We start from the raw sequence: 13,540 nt of genomic DNA, 5'->3' as shown, positions 1-13,540 counted from the left end.
TTCATCCCATGCACTTTTTGGAAATGGCCGACGCGATTGAAACGGGAATAGCCAGCTGGCCTCACTTCTCATTGGGTGACATTTGCGAGTCGCTAGGCTTGTTGTGGATGCTTGCGGGTACCTCTATGGGACCCCTGTCTGTGTGCGCTGGAGCATTGTTGATGCTGTCGTTTGTTAACAGCAGTGACCTCCACCGGAGAACCCCCTGTCGGTTTAACAGGTGGCGACAGCCAGGGATATTTGATCACCTTGTTGCATCGCGTCCTAGGCATGGAGACTTTTTTTTTTTTTTTTGAATTTATTTTTTCCATCTGTCGGAACCGGAACCATCTTCGTATGGATATAACAAAGCCGGAGACTTCAGATCTACCTACCATATGTGGAACTTTCCGCAAATACCGAAATACAAAAACAGTAATACGGGTTGAGCTCACGCCCGCCGCTGACATCAGGACAGCTTGCAAAAACAGACCAGATAAATAAATGGAACCGAGCGGTCATTGAGCTTGACTTGACTTGCATTGCATCAAACTGCTGCACACGCCAAGGCGGGTCCACCCCCTGGTCCTTTCTTGGTGCAGTAGCCACAGTAGGTACTGTTGTGTAGTATCACGGGTGGTCGCATTTGATCCTCCATGTCAAAGTCTACCTAGTTCGCGACACGACGCATTTGCCTAGTCTGTTGTTTTTCGTATTTTACGATACATCAAATGTGTCGGGGGCAGTCCAGAAGCAACGAAAAGTTCTCTCTAGCATAGCAGTCTTTGATTTTTTTTCTTTGTTTTTGTTTCCGGTGCAGCGATTCTTTTGCATTAATTAGTGCTGTTGACAGTCATCCTCCCCCCCATCTTTGTTACTGTACCTACCTTGCCTTATGCGACGACGCAGCATAATCGGACAAAGCAGCTTCGCTGCCTGAATGCATCTGGACTGAACTAGTAAAGCCTAAAGCCAGTCGAGCCGATCTACTGCTGCTGCATCCATCCCGTGCTTGCTTGCCTAACACACGCGCGCCCTCGCTTCCCGCCATTTTTAAAGCCTCGTTCCCGACCCTGAAGCCCCGGAAGTTGTCTAGACATCGATAAATGCGGGATGCCGAACCAACAGGCCTCCCACCACCACCCATCGAAACCGCCCGATTCCCCCGTCGACGACTCCGATTCTGACCTCGAGATCGACCTTCAGGAGCTGGACCCCCAGAGCAATTCGTCCCAGCGGCCGCTACGCGGCTCTGCCGAGTCCTACGCCCGCGAAGCTGCGGAACACCGAAGCTCACCAAGGATACCTCTGCGCAATCTCCGCATGGGGGGTTTGCGTCGCTCGAGGGACCGTGGACAATATGGCGAGTTGGGACACCGAAGGGATGGAAGCAGCGACCAGTCTGCCGGCCTGTTGACACCCGGGGACAGGGACGCTTCGAGCTCTAGGTTCGAAGACAGCGATAGGCATGGGGACGACGATGCTCCTCTGCTGCCGGACTCTGAACAGGGTCGCCGAAGACCCGGAGGGCACAGGCGTCTCAAGAGCATCACTGACGCGCTGCGACTCCCCAGTTTCATGTCCAGCTCCAGCAATGTTGCGGACCAGAGACAACCCCTACCAGAAGAGGATGAGGGTCAGGAGGATCATGATCCGTCCGGCTCTAGACTCGTAGCCGTTGGCTCAGCACAATCCGCTCGCTTTCCGCCAAACGCCGTTTCCAATGCAAAGTATACGGCATGGTCGTTTTTGCCCATCACGCTCTACAACGAATTTTCTTTCTTCTTCAACATGTACTTTCTTCTTGTAGCACTTTCACAGGCCATTCCTGCTTTAAGGATAGGCTACATATCGACATATATTGCTCCTCTGGCCTTTGTTCTCATGATTACTCTGGGAAAGGAGGCCCACGACGACATTGCCAGGCGCCGGAGGGACAGCGAGGCAAACTCGGAACCGTACACCACCATACAGTTTGATGACCCAGGGGCCACGGTCAAAAACGGCAGGTCGAGGAAGAAGTTGAAGTCTGCAGGCTCACGCAAGGCGCAACTGAGGCTGAGTGAGAGGGATAGGCTGTCTGACATACAAGAGGAGGAGGAGTTGGCCGAGGGTGATGGAGCTGGCAAGGGCGCTTCTTCCCATATCAGGGAGGTGTTGAAAGCATCCAAGGACTTGAAGGTTGGCGACGTCCTGAGGCTAACAAAGGGCCAACGGGTGCCGGCTGATGTCGTCATTCTACAATGTCTGGCTTCGGAAGTTACTGCCTCTACGCCAGTGGCCTCGAAGCTGGCTGAGCCCGAACTTCTGACGCTTGATGATGCATCGGGTAATGGTGGCGCATCCCAACCCCGCGATGATGGCGCCAGTGACGGTGATGGTTCTCAGGCAGGTGCGGGCGGTGAAACCTTTATCAGGACGGATCAACTAGATGGTGAGACGGACTGGAAGTTGCGTATTGCATCTCCTCTATCTCAGAACCTGGCCACAGAGGAGCTTGTCAGGTTTAGGGTCACGGCTGGAAAGCCTGACAAAAAGGTCAACGAGTTTGTGGGAACCCTGGAGCTTTTGCCAAGCAGGCAAGATGCCATGAGCCCTGGCGCAAGATTACCGAACGGGGATGAGCTCGCAAACACGGCACCTCTTACGATTGATAACACAGCTTGGGCAAATACGGTCATCGCATCTCGTGCAGTAACCTTGGCCGTAATTGTCTACACTGGGCCACAGACACGTTCCGCACTGTCAACATCTCCTTCTCGATCAAAGACTGGTCTTCTTGAGTACGAGATCAACTCCCTTACAAAGATCCTCTGTGCTCTTACTCTGGCACTATCGATCATCCTGGTTGCTTTCCAAGGCTTCACCAACACGGAAGGTAACGTATGGTACATTAAGATCATGCGCTTCCTGGTTTTGTTTTCAACCATTGTTCCGATCAGTCTCCGTGTGAATCTAGACCTCGGCAAGAGTGTTTACTCGTGGTTCATCCAACGCGACCCAGGCATGCCAGGAGCCGTAGTGAGGACCAGCATGATACCGGAAGATCTCGGAAGAATCGAGTACCTGTTGAGCGACAAAACCGGCACACTTACCCAGAACGAGATGGAAATGAAGAAGATCCATATCGGCACGGTCTCATACGCCAATGAGGCAATGGACGAGGTGTCTTCCTACATTAAACAGGGCTTCCATGTCCAGCCGACCTTGTCAGACACTTCGGAAAGCATTCAGCTCGTCACACCATCATCAACATTCACCAACGCAGCAGCCAGTGGCACCACGCGTACCCGCCGTGAGATTGGTGCCCGAGTTCGCGATGTTGTTCTGGCCCTCGCTCTCTGCCACAACGTCACACCTACCACGGATGAGGAAGACGGCAAGACCGTGACTTCGTACCAAGCATCGTCTCCCGATGAGATCGCCATCGTGAAGTGGACTGAGGCTGTCGGGCTGAGGTTGACGTACCGAGATCGACAGAGCATGACTCTCAGCTTTTCCGAGACGGGAAAGACTGTAGTCCACGTACGAATCCTCGACATATTTCCCTTCACGTCAGAGGGAAAGCGTATGGGTGTTATCGTACAGTTCTTCGAACGCCCTAACGAGATTGGCAGTGGCGAGACCTGGTTCTACCAAAAGGGTGCCGACACTGTGATGAGTTCCATCGTGGCCGCAAACGACTGGCTTGACGAGGAGACTGCGAACATGGCTCGTGAAGGTCTACGTACGCTGGTCGTCGGTCGTAAGCGGCTCTCGGCGGAGCAATACCGCGAGTTCTCCAGCCGATACCAAGAGGCATCGCTTGCCATCAACGGCCGGGATGCGGGCATGCAAAAGGTCGTGTCGCATTATCTCGAGCGAGACCTGGAGCTGCTCGGAGTTACGGGAGTTGAAGACAAGCTGCAAAAGGATGTCAAGCCGTCACTGGAACTTCTACGCAATGCCGGTATCAAAATTTGGATGTTGACTGGTGACAAGGTCGAGACTGCTCGCTGCGTCGCCGTCAGCTCCAAATTGGTTGCGCGTGGCCAGTACATCTATACTTTGGCCAAGATGAAGCGGACTGACAGCGCTCAAGACCATCTCGACTTTTTGCGGAATAAGACGGACGCGTGTCTGCTCATCGACGGTGAGAGTTTAGCTCTGCTACTGCAATACCACCGACTGGATTTTGTGTCTGTTGCAGTGCGTCTTCCCACAGTGGTAGCTTGCCGATGCTCACCAACGCAGAAGGCCGAGGTAGCACGGCTCATCAAAGACTACACTCGTAAACGTGTATGTTGTATTGGAGACGGTGGCAACGACGTGTCCATGATTCAAGCCGCAGATGTAGGTGTCGGTATCGTAGGCAAGGAGGGACGACAGGCAAGTCTGGCAGCCGACTTTTCCATCGAGCAATTCCACCACCTCACCAAGCTTCTTGTCTGGCATGGTCGTAACAGCTACAAGCGGAGTGCCAAGCTGGCCCAGTTCGTCATTCATCGTGGACTTATCATTGCAGTCTGTCAGACCATGTACAGCATTGCCATGCATTTCGAGCCAGACGGCTTGTACAAGGTGTGTTTCGTTCGTTTTACTTCAAGTTTGCATCAACTTAAGACACCTTAGCTAACCAAGAAATACCCCGTCTTCGCAGGATTGGCTACTGGTCGGTTATGCCACAATGTATACCGCATTCCCGGTGCTATCTCTGGTTCTTGACAAGGACGTAGATGAAAACCTCGCAAATCTTTATCCGGAGCTTTACAAAGAGCTCACTTCGGGCCGGTCACTCTCATATAGGACTTTTTTCGTCTGGGTCTTGGTCTCAATCTATCAAGGAGGTATCATCCAGGGACTCTCGCAGCTTCTTACTGAGGTTGACGGTCCCAAGATGGTAGCAGTCAGTTTTACAGTCCTGGTTCTTAACGAACTTCTCATGGTGGCCATCGAAATCACAACCTGGCATCCGGTAATGATCGTATCGATAGTTGGCACATTCCTGGTTTACATGGGGTCGATACCTTTCTTGTCGGGGTACTTTGATCTCAAGTTCATGATTACATTGTAAGTTACCTGAACACTGGGCTTCCTCGACCGTTTTCACACTAACGCTATTTTTGGAAAGGGACTTCCTTTGGCGAGTCTTGGCCATCCTTGCCATCTCTCTCATACCCCCCTACGTCGGAAAACTCATTAGGAGGACCATGAAGCCGCCATCTTACAGAAAGGTGCAAGGTATATAACTGGCGATGAACCACTATTTCCTTTACGTGTTCACTACAAAGTATGTTTACTAGTTGCATCATCGGCGTCTGCAGGTCATTGGCGGGTGTTTAGTCTTTGCGTATGTATGCACCGCCGCGAGCATAGATATTCTTCATGATGAATAATAAAAACAAAACATGCCATTCTAATTCGGTCGGTATCAATCGATCATGCAGTATCACTTGTTGGTTTGATGTTTGTCCTTGTATCTTGCACATTACGCTTGCCAACTTGGTACTATTATGCAGAGCTTATGGTAGATTTCTTGAGGCTTCAACCTCAGCAGCAAGTCACTGATAAACGGCGCGGAGGTAGGATGGTCACTGACCTCGAAAGCAAAAATCCCATCAAAGACGAGCTTGTCCGTCGACTCAAGAGTCCACATGTGGTAATCCCTCTGCATGATCCTCTTGCCACTGGCAGGCCGAGTAATTGAATGCTTGATCAGCGTTTCTACATAGAAATAATACAAAATTCACGCCGAGAAAAGAGCAAGGACCTGGCCCTGCCTGCTACGCGAAACCACACACAGCCACAAACTCACCATGTCAGCAATCGAATCTAACGACTTTTCCAGGATCTAAACCCGAGCCACAACCCGCTCAAAAGCACACGCCGGCTCTCGGTCGACGCGGTGAACGCTGCCGTTGAGCAGCAGCCCGGCTACGACATCTTCGTTTCTATCGTCGTCCCCGCATAGGCACCGCCACTCAACCCACTGCAGCGGCACTCTCGCTGTACTAACACAGTCCCCAACCGCTTCACCCCCTGGAAGCATTGGTAGGCAACCGGAATTTGCCATCAGAACCCTGCAGTAGTATGCTTCGTTGGTCACTTGCTATGGCATCTTGAAAATGTCCTTACAGGCATAGCAAGAGATATATTTGCACTTTAGGGCTTCGTGCCGGTTTTCTGTTCTGTTTTTCTTTTCATCCAGCAAAAGCCAAGTCGCTTCCCTGGCTAAGATATCTTTTGTCTTTGTTCAAGCAGCTCTAATTGAAAACAAGGCATGATTCCTGATAGCAATGAAGCCCCAAATAATTTCCAAGTTAACCGCTGCAGGAATAAAAAGCCGTGATCCGTGATAATACATGCGCCAACAGTCCCATTACATTCTTTCGTCCAAGTCAAACACGCCGTAAAGCATACACAAACAACGACACAGTATGTTTATGACAAAACATCAATGAGATGCATCTATTTCGTGACAGTAGCCCACCCTTCTCCCTTCTGCGCGACCTCGTTTCTAGGGAGGATCGCAACCTCACGGCTAAGGAGACCCCTGAGTTCAGGGGTAATGACCTTTACAACATCTTCTTGCTCATCCGGCGCCTTGTCCTTGTTCTGGGATGGGGAGCGAGGACCGGTGCTAGGCTCGTCGCCTGCCTTGACTGTTCCATTGGTCGAAGACGACGTTGCAGTGCTTGATGAACGTGTGGTTCTCGGCGCTGGGAAATTCTTTTTCTTGTCGATAGCCTCAACTAGTCGTTGGAAGCGACGGAACAGAGCTTCGGCGCGGATTAGGGTAGATTCGAGGTCCATAGTGCATGAGAGCTCGTTGACTGTGAAGGAATTGGTTAGCACACTTGCATGTACGTGTATGAGTAGAACACCATCCAGTCCCAAACATACCGTATTTTAACACCTCATCGAAATGTTTCAGGTGTGTCATAATGACATCTCGATGCTTCTCCAGAATTGCCAGCGCGAAGAACAGGTGGAAGCTGCTAGTCAGGTAGTCGGTCCAGAGAACCTCCCACAGATGAAGCACGTCTAGCCACTCAAACTCGCGTTTGTACCAAACCAATAGCATCCTGAAGAAGAAAAAGAAGTTCGTGCTGTCGGCCGACTGGAGGTGCGCATAAAGCTTGGGGTCCATGAACTGGACCAAATGATCAAGTGCCAGCAGTTGCGCACGCATTCCGGATTGATCCCGAAGGAAGTTACGCTCCATGCGATCCATAAAGCGCTGGAAGCACCAGAACGCAATGGCATCATCTTGTACCACCGCGTATATCGGAGCAAGCAGATCCGACATTCCTTGGACGTATCCCAGCTCCTGGTTGTACTCGTTGTACGTGAGGAGGAGGTCCTTCAACTGTTCCATGTGAACGTTGGTCCCTGAAGATGCAAAAGGCGAATCTGGGTCGGGATGAGGTATATTCTCCCCGGCAAAGATGGGCACTGTTCGATCCGTGCGGTGAACGTCCTTCTCTGCAACCATGAACAAGACATCAATCAATATCAAGCCGTCAAGCAAAGAATAATGGGCTCGGCGGGTGTAGTTGCTCACCTATACGTCCTCTCTGCTCCCTCCACCATTCGCCGGCCTCCCCCTTACCTCCCAGATCAACAAGTCTCTCCCACCAAGCCCCTTTAAGCTTCACATATCCGTCCCGCAAGGACGCAACCTGCGCTTTTCGTTCATCTGCGGTGCTGTACCAGTCATGGACTCCAAGAAGAAAGAGCCATGCTTCTTTACGCACGCCATCGTCCGGGTCCAAGCCGCCGTGGAATATTCTCTCTTTGACCTCGTCTATGGTGTACGTGAGCCGCCCGGTGCGCGCGTCGAAAAATCCTTTCCATTCGCTCATAGTGACGCGTTTCCGTTGCTGCTCGAGCGACATAGCACCCGTGGCACCCTCAAGCAGCTCAAACTCGCCAACATCGGTATCTTCCAGCTCCATCACATCACGTGCTGTCCATATGCGCTGACGGCGGTCACGCTCACTCTGTTCGGCAATACCCATCGCCCACCGCGCAAGGTAGATACGCGCACTGTCGAACTCGTCCTGGATCGTCTGAACCTCTGGGTTGCGCATCAGGCGCCGCACTTGTGGTGGCATGCTGGGGTTCTCCATAAGATCCTGGGCCGCCTGACGTGTCATGGTTGTCACCTTGGAGAATTTCTCCATGATGTTCCAACCTGTCTCCTTCACAAACTTCACAAAAGGATCCATACCAGCATCTGCAGATGTTGACGAACCTGCAGCAGCGAAGGATCCAATACCCCTGGCGCTGTCCCGTTTTCCAATCTGGCTGGGAGAACTGCTAGTCAAATTTCCACCAAATGCTTCGCTATCCTCCTTGCTGGGTTCTACGAGATAGATATTCGGCTCGGCTCCGCTGCGCTCGACCTTAACATAGCGACGGAGCCATCGTAACACTTCATCGCCGCCCCAGAACATCTGCCCACCTTCACCGAAAGGATCAAAGCTGTCACGCGTTATCTTCTTTTTACGAAGCATGGTTGACTGGCACTCGCTGTCGTGGAAGAATAGGGCTGGAAAGGAGTCGCCAGCTCGCGTGTTGATGATGACGGAACCAAACCACCAGCCGAGACTGGGCGGGCGCACCAGAAGGCTGTAGATGGCTGAGACGGGGACGGCAAACGCATAATGACCTATAGAGCCACTATGTGTCGTTACTGTGGGAGGCGGAGGTACAAGATAAGACTGCTTCGGAGGAGAGTCGCCCTCGCAAAGGTCGACCTTGACGTAAATGCTGGCCGAATCACCAAGCGAGGACTCTGGGAGCCATGCGAGTAGCAGATCAGAGGATGCAGGGTTGCTTTTGGCGGATGAAGATGAGTTTGGCCGGGTTTCGTTGCGTGCTGGTTTTTGCTGCAACAAGGCGATGAAGCCAGGAATGTTGTCCTTGGAAGAGGGCGTTGGGTGGATGTAGACCTGTTGTAGCATACTCTCAGTGTGTTAGTGCCAGTTCGATGGTATCATTTCCTATAGTGTTTTACAAGTTGCCAAGTAGAACTAGCTACTGAGAGAATACAAGCTGATCACGAAAGTCACGAACCTTGCTTTTGGAGTACAACAGCTTCACCCCCCTACCAGACTCGGTATGGGTAATGGTGTTGTAGTCTCCTTCCTCGTCGTCGCTCATGGCGTAGTAGCTACCGGCCGGAGATGCCGGTCTTTGCGCCGGGTTGTTGTCGGATGGGTGACTATTGGAGGTCATGGTCTAACGGCCGAAGTGAGGCGCGGCGACGGGGCCGTTAGATAACTGGACGACAAGGTGACAAAGAGTATTATGGTAGGCTCTGTTTTGATTACGTGCTACTTTGTTAAGGTCGGCATGCGCAAGACAAATTCGGTTTCGCGGCGTCGTAGTCTAGGATCAGGGAATCAAAAGGGCATGATGGGAACACCCCATGTGACTGTCGCGATAGGATGGATGAAGCGTCATCGGACGTGTCTGAGAGTTGGGTCTCGTTTATGTTTGCGGGGGTGGGTAGCTGATGGTGGTTCGATTGGACGCCGCTAAGTACGAGAGCTGCCTCACTTGATGACGCCCTAGAATGGAAAATTGCCCCTCACTGAGCTACCCGATAGGAATGACGGGCATGCATGACGGCGGCCCCGCAATGTCACATGCGGAGAGAGGCGTGCCAGCCAGGTTCCAGTAGGTAGCATCTTTTTTTGGAGAAGTACCGCACTTCAGGATTTCGCCCTAATTCATAGAGAAAAGATAAAATTAGGTACACGGCATCGATGTTGCTTTTGTACTCCGGCAACCTGAATGCTAGGGTACCTACCTGAAGCTACCCTTCCTTGGGTCGGTACCTGCACGGCCAACGGCGAGACTACGGTAGGAGCTTCGTCACCTTCAACGTATGCCTGGATAAAAGTTGCCTCACTACCCCGGCGCAAGAGGCAAAGATGGGACCACAACCTCAGTATGTCTACGACCTATATTTTGTCATGGCTTCCATTGAGAGAGCATATTATCTAGTCGGCTCTGGATTGCATAGATCGTTCTAGTGATCAAATCACACCATCAAAATCTAAAGTAGGCGAGACAAATCCGGAGCGAACTGCTTTATTCGCAAGTCAAAGACCAATTTGCACGTGGATCAGCACAGTTTAATGCGTGACCATACGAGCTTTTACTTGGTTATACCCAAAAGCCAGGAAATATTTGGACATGTGTAACATACAATGGACTCAGGACATCGTTTCGTATAACATGCGCAATAGACGTGCCCCGCAGAATCAAATCAAGTAAAACGATAAAATATATAGTTTTTCTACGGGACACGCAATCATCGCATGCGAGGGCCGCGCGGCAGCCCACCAGCTCTTGGTCCCTGAGGAAGTCCACCACCAGAACGACCGCTGCCCCCGCCACTTCCGCCCGAATAATCTTGCTGGCCCGATGACCACGGCGAGTTTGAAGATGTGTATCCCCTATCGTTACCACCGCCTCCACCATAGCCACCACCACCTCCATCGTACATTCCACCAGGTGCAAACCTGTCCTCGTAGTCCACTCCTCCGCCACTACCGCCGCCGCCGCCGCCGCCATATCCACCACCGGACGGCGCAGGCGGCTGGAACGGCCCCGAGGAAGAGGCCGGGCTGGTCGTCCTAGCACCGCTGCCGCCCGCACCTCTCTGGAATAGTCGGTTCCGCAGTCTATCCTGTGCCGAGCCGCCACCACCGCCTCCGGGCGGAGGAGTGCTGCTGTTACCATACGCCGTCTGGTAGCTTCCTGCCCGCTGACTGGGCAGTGGTCTAGCCTGCACCTCGTCCCGCGGGTCGCTTCCCCTTGCCGCCGCGTACGGGTTCATCCTGCCGCCGCTTTGCTGCTCCGCCCCGCGCATGGGCGGCGGCTGGCCGCGCCCCTGCCGCAAGGACTGCTGATCTTGTCGGCCACCGCCGCTGTCCCACAGCGAGCTTAGCGCGCCGCCACCACCACCACCTCCTCCACCGCCGCCACCACTCGAGGCGGTCGCCCCGTAGCGGCTACCAACCGCAGGCTGCGAGTAGACTGGCGCGGCAGGAGGCGGGGCTTTCGGGTCTGGTGGGAGCCAGTTTGGGAACGGGCGTCCGTTTTCGGTGTAGTATGCGCGAAGGACTCGGCAGACGTGCGTGTCGTCCTCTGTTTCACCGTCCGCCTCGCCGCCTAGCAGTGTGGTTCGGAGGGTTGTGATGCGTGAGGTTGTGGTAGTGAGGATGTTCGAGTACCAGGATGCCATGGCGGGCGCCGTTCCAGCACCCGACCGACAAGCGGGCGGGTATTGTTGTAGCGGAGTGCGTGGCTATTCTTCGTTCGAATTTGTGGGCGTCGTTGTGGCTAGCTGGGTTGAGTGACTGTTGGGTTTTGTGAGAAGGATTGGGCACGCGACAAAGTTGGCGTCCTTGGTAGAGGGGGAGGGGCCGTTCGCGAGGATCTGATGACCAGGGTAAGAAAGTAAATTCCTTAGTTGCGGTGTATGTTGTATGAAGCGCAATTTGCGTCTTTTTGCGCGATAAGAGGAGACTCGGTCCTGAACTAATGCAGTCCGATTGAGTCGAAAGCGAGGTGGCAGGTAGATGCCGGTGGATATCTAAGGTATGTACTACGTAGGGAGAATTGATTCTTCAGGGATTTGGACGGGTCGGGCACCGAGTCGAACTGCCTGGAATCCCCATTGTTTCAAGTCGGATGGATTGTACCGTGGAATGCCCCTCCGGCCGTCGGCTGATGGTTGGTTGGAACTTCTGCGCCCTGCACGCTTGGTCGCATCAGGTTATGCAATGCCAACGTCTCTCGCCTGGCCGTGCCAAACGGATTTCCACAGCTAAATTTGATCGCTGCTTTTTTTTTTTTTTTTTTTTTTTTGTTAATGAGCACACAAGTAAATAATCTGAACATACTTCTGGGTATCTTGAGCATTGACGACAGTAATGTTCCCTTAATAGCAATACACTGCAATTGTTCCAACACATCCCAGAATCCCGATGCCGAAGTCCTCCATCCCATCCCATTTCCCCCGACACAGGCCTGGTCTAGAAAGCGAGTAGCTTCTCTTTGCTTTGTCCCTCCGTCTCCTTCTCGAGCTGTACCTTCTTTCTCTTCGCCATGCGCACAACCCGTCCACGCTTGCGCTTGTCGCCGGATTTGTTCTTCGACTTGGTTGTCTCCTCATCGTCGCTGTCCTCATCGTCGTCTTCCTCTTCCTCGGAACCGTCATCACTGCCGAGCCAGTCCTCGATATCACCGAGCTCATCCTCGCTCTCTTCGATGTCGCTGACATATTCGACGTTGCCGTCCAGCTCTTCCTCCTCCTCTTCCTCCGAATCATATTCCTCTTCGTCAATTGGGTTTCCGTCCTCATCGACCTCAATTCCCTTGTCTCTGTCCTTGTCGCGGACTCCATCACCGTCTCGCTCCATAGCTTTGAGAACCTTGCCCCAGATGGCCTCGCTGACGTTGAGAGGCTGATCACCATACGCACCCTGGCGCAAACGCTCGATGAGCTCGCGCTCGATCGTCCGCTCAAGCTTGGCTGCCCTCTCAGCCTTGCGCTCACGAGCAGCCTCTCGGTGTCTGACCTTGGGCGCGAGCTTCGGGACGAGCTTCTCGCCGAGCCGCTCATCCTCGGCTGCTATCCTCCGCATCCGGATCTGCACTTGTGTGAGTCGGGTAAGACGCTGCTTGGCCTGTTTGTGAAGTAGCATTAGCAAGATTGTACACATGTCGACATAATCCCATACATTGCGCGGTAAGTACCAACCTTGTGCTTCTGGAACTTGGGAAAGAACTGCAACTTCTCGTCGATCTGCTCAAGAGCCTTGGCGTAATTGTTTGAGAGCTTGATACGCTCCCATAATTTACTCGGCATATGAGCACGCTCGATGGTCTTGATGTAGAGATAGAGCGTGTCTTTGGTTGGGTGCGACCGCACTGTCGCATAACGCGAGTTGGCTAAAGGGCATGATTGCCTGTTGCAAAAGCCCGTTATGTTGTACTCATTGCGACAAAAGTTCTGGTTCTTCGTTGTCCTGTACAATGATTAGTGTTAGCGCCATATTGACTGATCGCCTGGCTGCGCAGGCTCTTCTTCTACGACGTTCTTCTTTTTCTTTTTCGTCGTGCACTTACGAGAGCTTGAAGGAGCAGAACTGCTGGTTGATGATGTTCCATATTATCTCGTCGGAAGCCATTTTGCCTGGTGTCTGAGGTATCCCACAAGACTCGCTCTGGTTATCGGAGGAGCCTTGTTTTGAAAGATTCGGTGGTGGAAAGAAGTTGTACGATTGTAGTTATGCTGTCGGCGGAGGGGCAGCTGTGTCTATCGCCCCCGAGAAAAAAAGTTGGCTTGGAACGAACTTTTAGGCGGTGATCGATTTTAAAATTATAGTGGGGCCCTGACAGTCAAAGTTCTCTTGATTGGATAGAACTTCATTTTACCCTGTCCTTGTAGTGGGTCATGTGGGGTATAAGTACTGCAGAAAAGCTCAAGAGGGTGGGCCAAACAACCGCATCAATCAACGACTGTCAAAGATTTAGATGCCGGCCAATGTGGCTCTGG

General features: G+C 52.6%; 4 protein-coding genes across 4 annotated transcripts; 1 reads left to right on the top strand and 3 right to left on the bottom strand.

Moving 5' to 3' along the window:
• The first annotated feature begins 474 nt into the window (after nt 1–474).
• Nucleotides 475–5,372, top strand: MGG_04066 (phospholipid-translocating P-type ATPase). The gene is made up of 3 exons (XM_003719725.1): nt 475–4,539; nt 4,619–5,028; nt 5,090–5,372. The coding sequence occupies exons 1-3, from the start codon at nt 1,093–1,095 to the stop codon at nt 5,205–5,207; spliced, it is 3,975 nt and encodes a 1,324-aa protein (XP_003719773.1). The 5' UTR covers nt 475–1,092; the 3' UTR covers nt 5,208–5,372.
• Nucleotides 5,373–6,055: 683 nt separating this feature from the next.
• MGG_04067 (GTPase-activating protein GYP7) lies at nt 6,056–9,594 on the bottom strand. The gene is made up of 4 exons (XM_003719724.1): nt 9,040–9,594; nt 7,523–8,915; nt 6,862–7,443; nt 6,056–6,791 (listed from the first exon to the last, which is right to left on the bottom strand). Exons 1-4 carry the CDS (start codon nt 9,199–9,201, stop codon nt 6,427–6,429), a joined length of 2,502 nt encoding a protein of 833 aa, XP_003719772.1. The 5' UTR covers nt 9,202–9,594; the 3' UTR covers nt 6,056–6,426.
• Nucleotides 9,595–10,035: 441 nt separating this feature from the next.
• Nucleotides 10,036–11,750, bottom strand: MGG_17695 (uncharacterized protein). Its single transcript, XM_003719723.1, has one exon. It carries the CDS (start codon nt 11,219–11,221, stop codon nt 10,286–10,288), a length of 936 nt encoding a protein of 311 aa, XP_003719771.1. The 5' UTR covers nt 11,222–11,750; the 3' UTR covers nt 10,036–10,285.
• Nucleotides 11,732–13,309, bottom strand: MGG_17694 (uncharacterized protein). The gene is made up of 3 exons (XM_003719722.1): nt 13,111–13,309; nt 12,743–13,010; nt 11,732–12,668 (listed from the first exon to the last, which is right to left on the bottom strand). Exons 1-3 carry the CDS (start codon nt 13,170–13,172, stop codon nt 12,015–12,017), a joined length of 984 nt encoding a protein of 327 aa, XP_003719770.1. The 5' UTR covers nt 13,173–13,309; the 3' UTR covers nt 11,732–12,014.
• Nucleotides 13,310–13,540: the final 231 nt, after the last annotated feature.

The sequence above is a fragment of the Pyricularia oryzae genome, chromosome 6 (genome assembly GCF_000002495.2).
Source record: "Pyricularia oryzae 70-15 chromosome 6, whole genome shotgun sequence".
Lineage (NCBI taxonomy): Eukaryota > Fungi > Ascomycota > Sordariomycetes > Magnaporthales > Pyriculariaceae > Pyricularia > Pyricularia oryzae.
The sequence above is the reverse complement of the archived record's forward strand: the minus strand, read 5'-3'. Positions and strand labels throughout refer to the sequence as shown.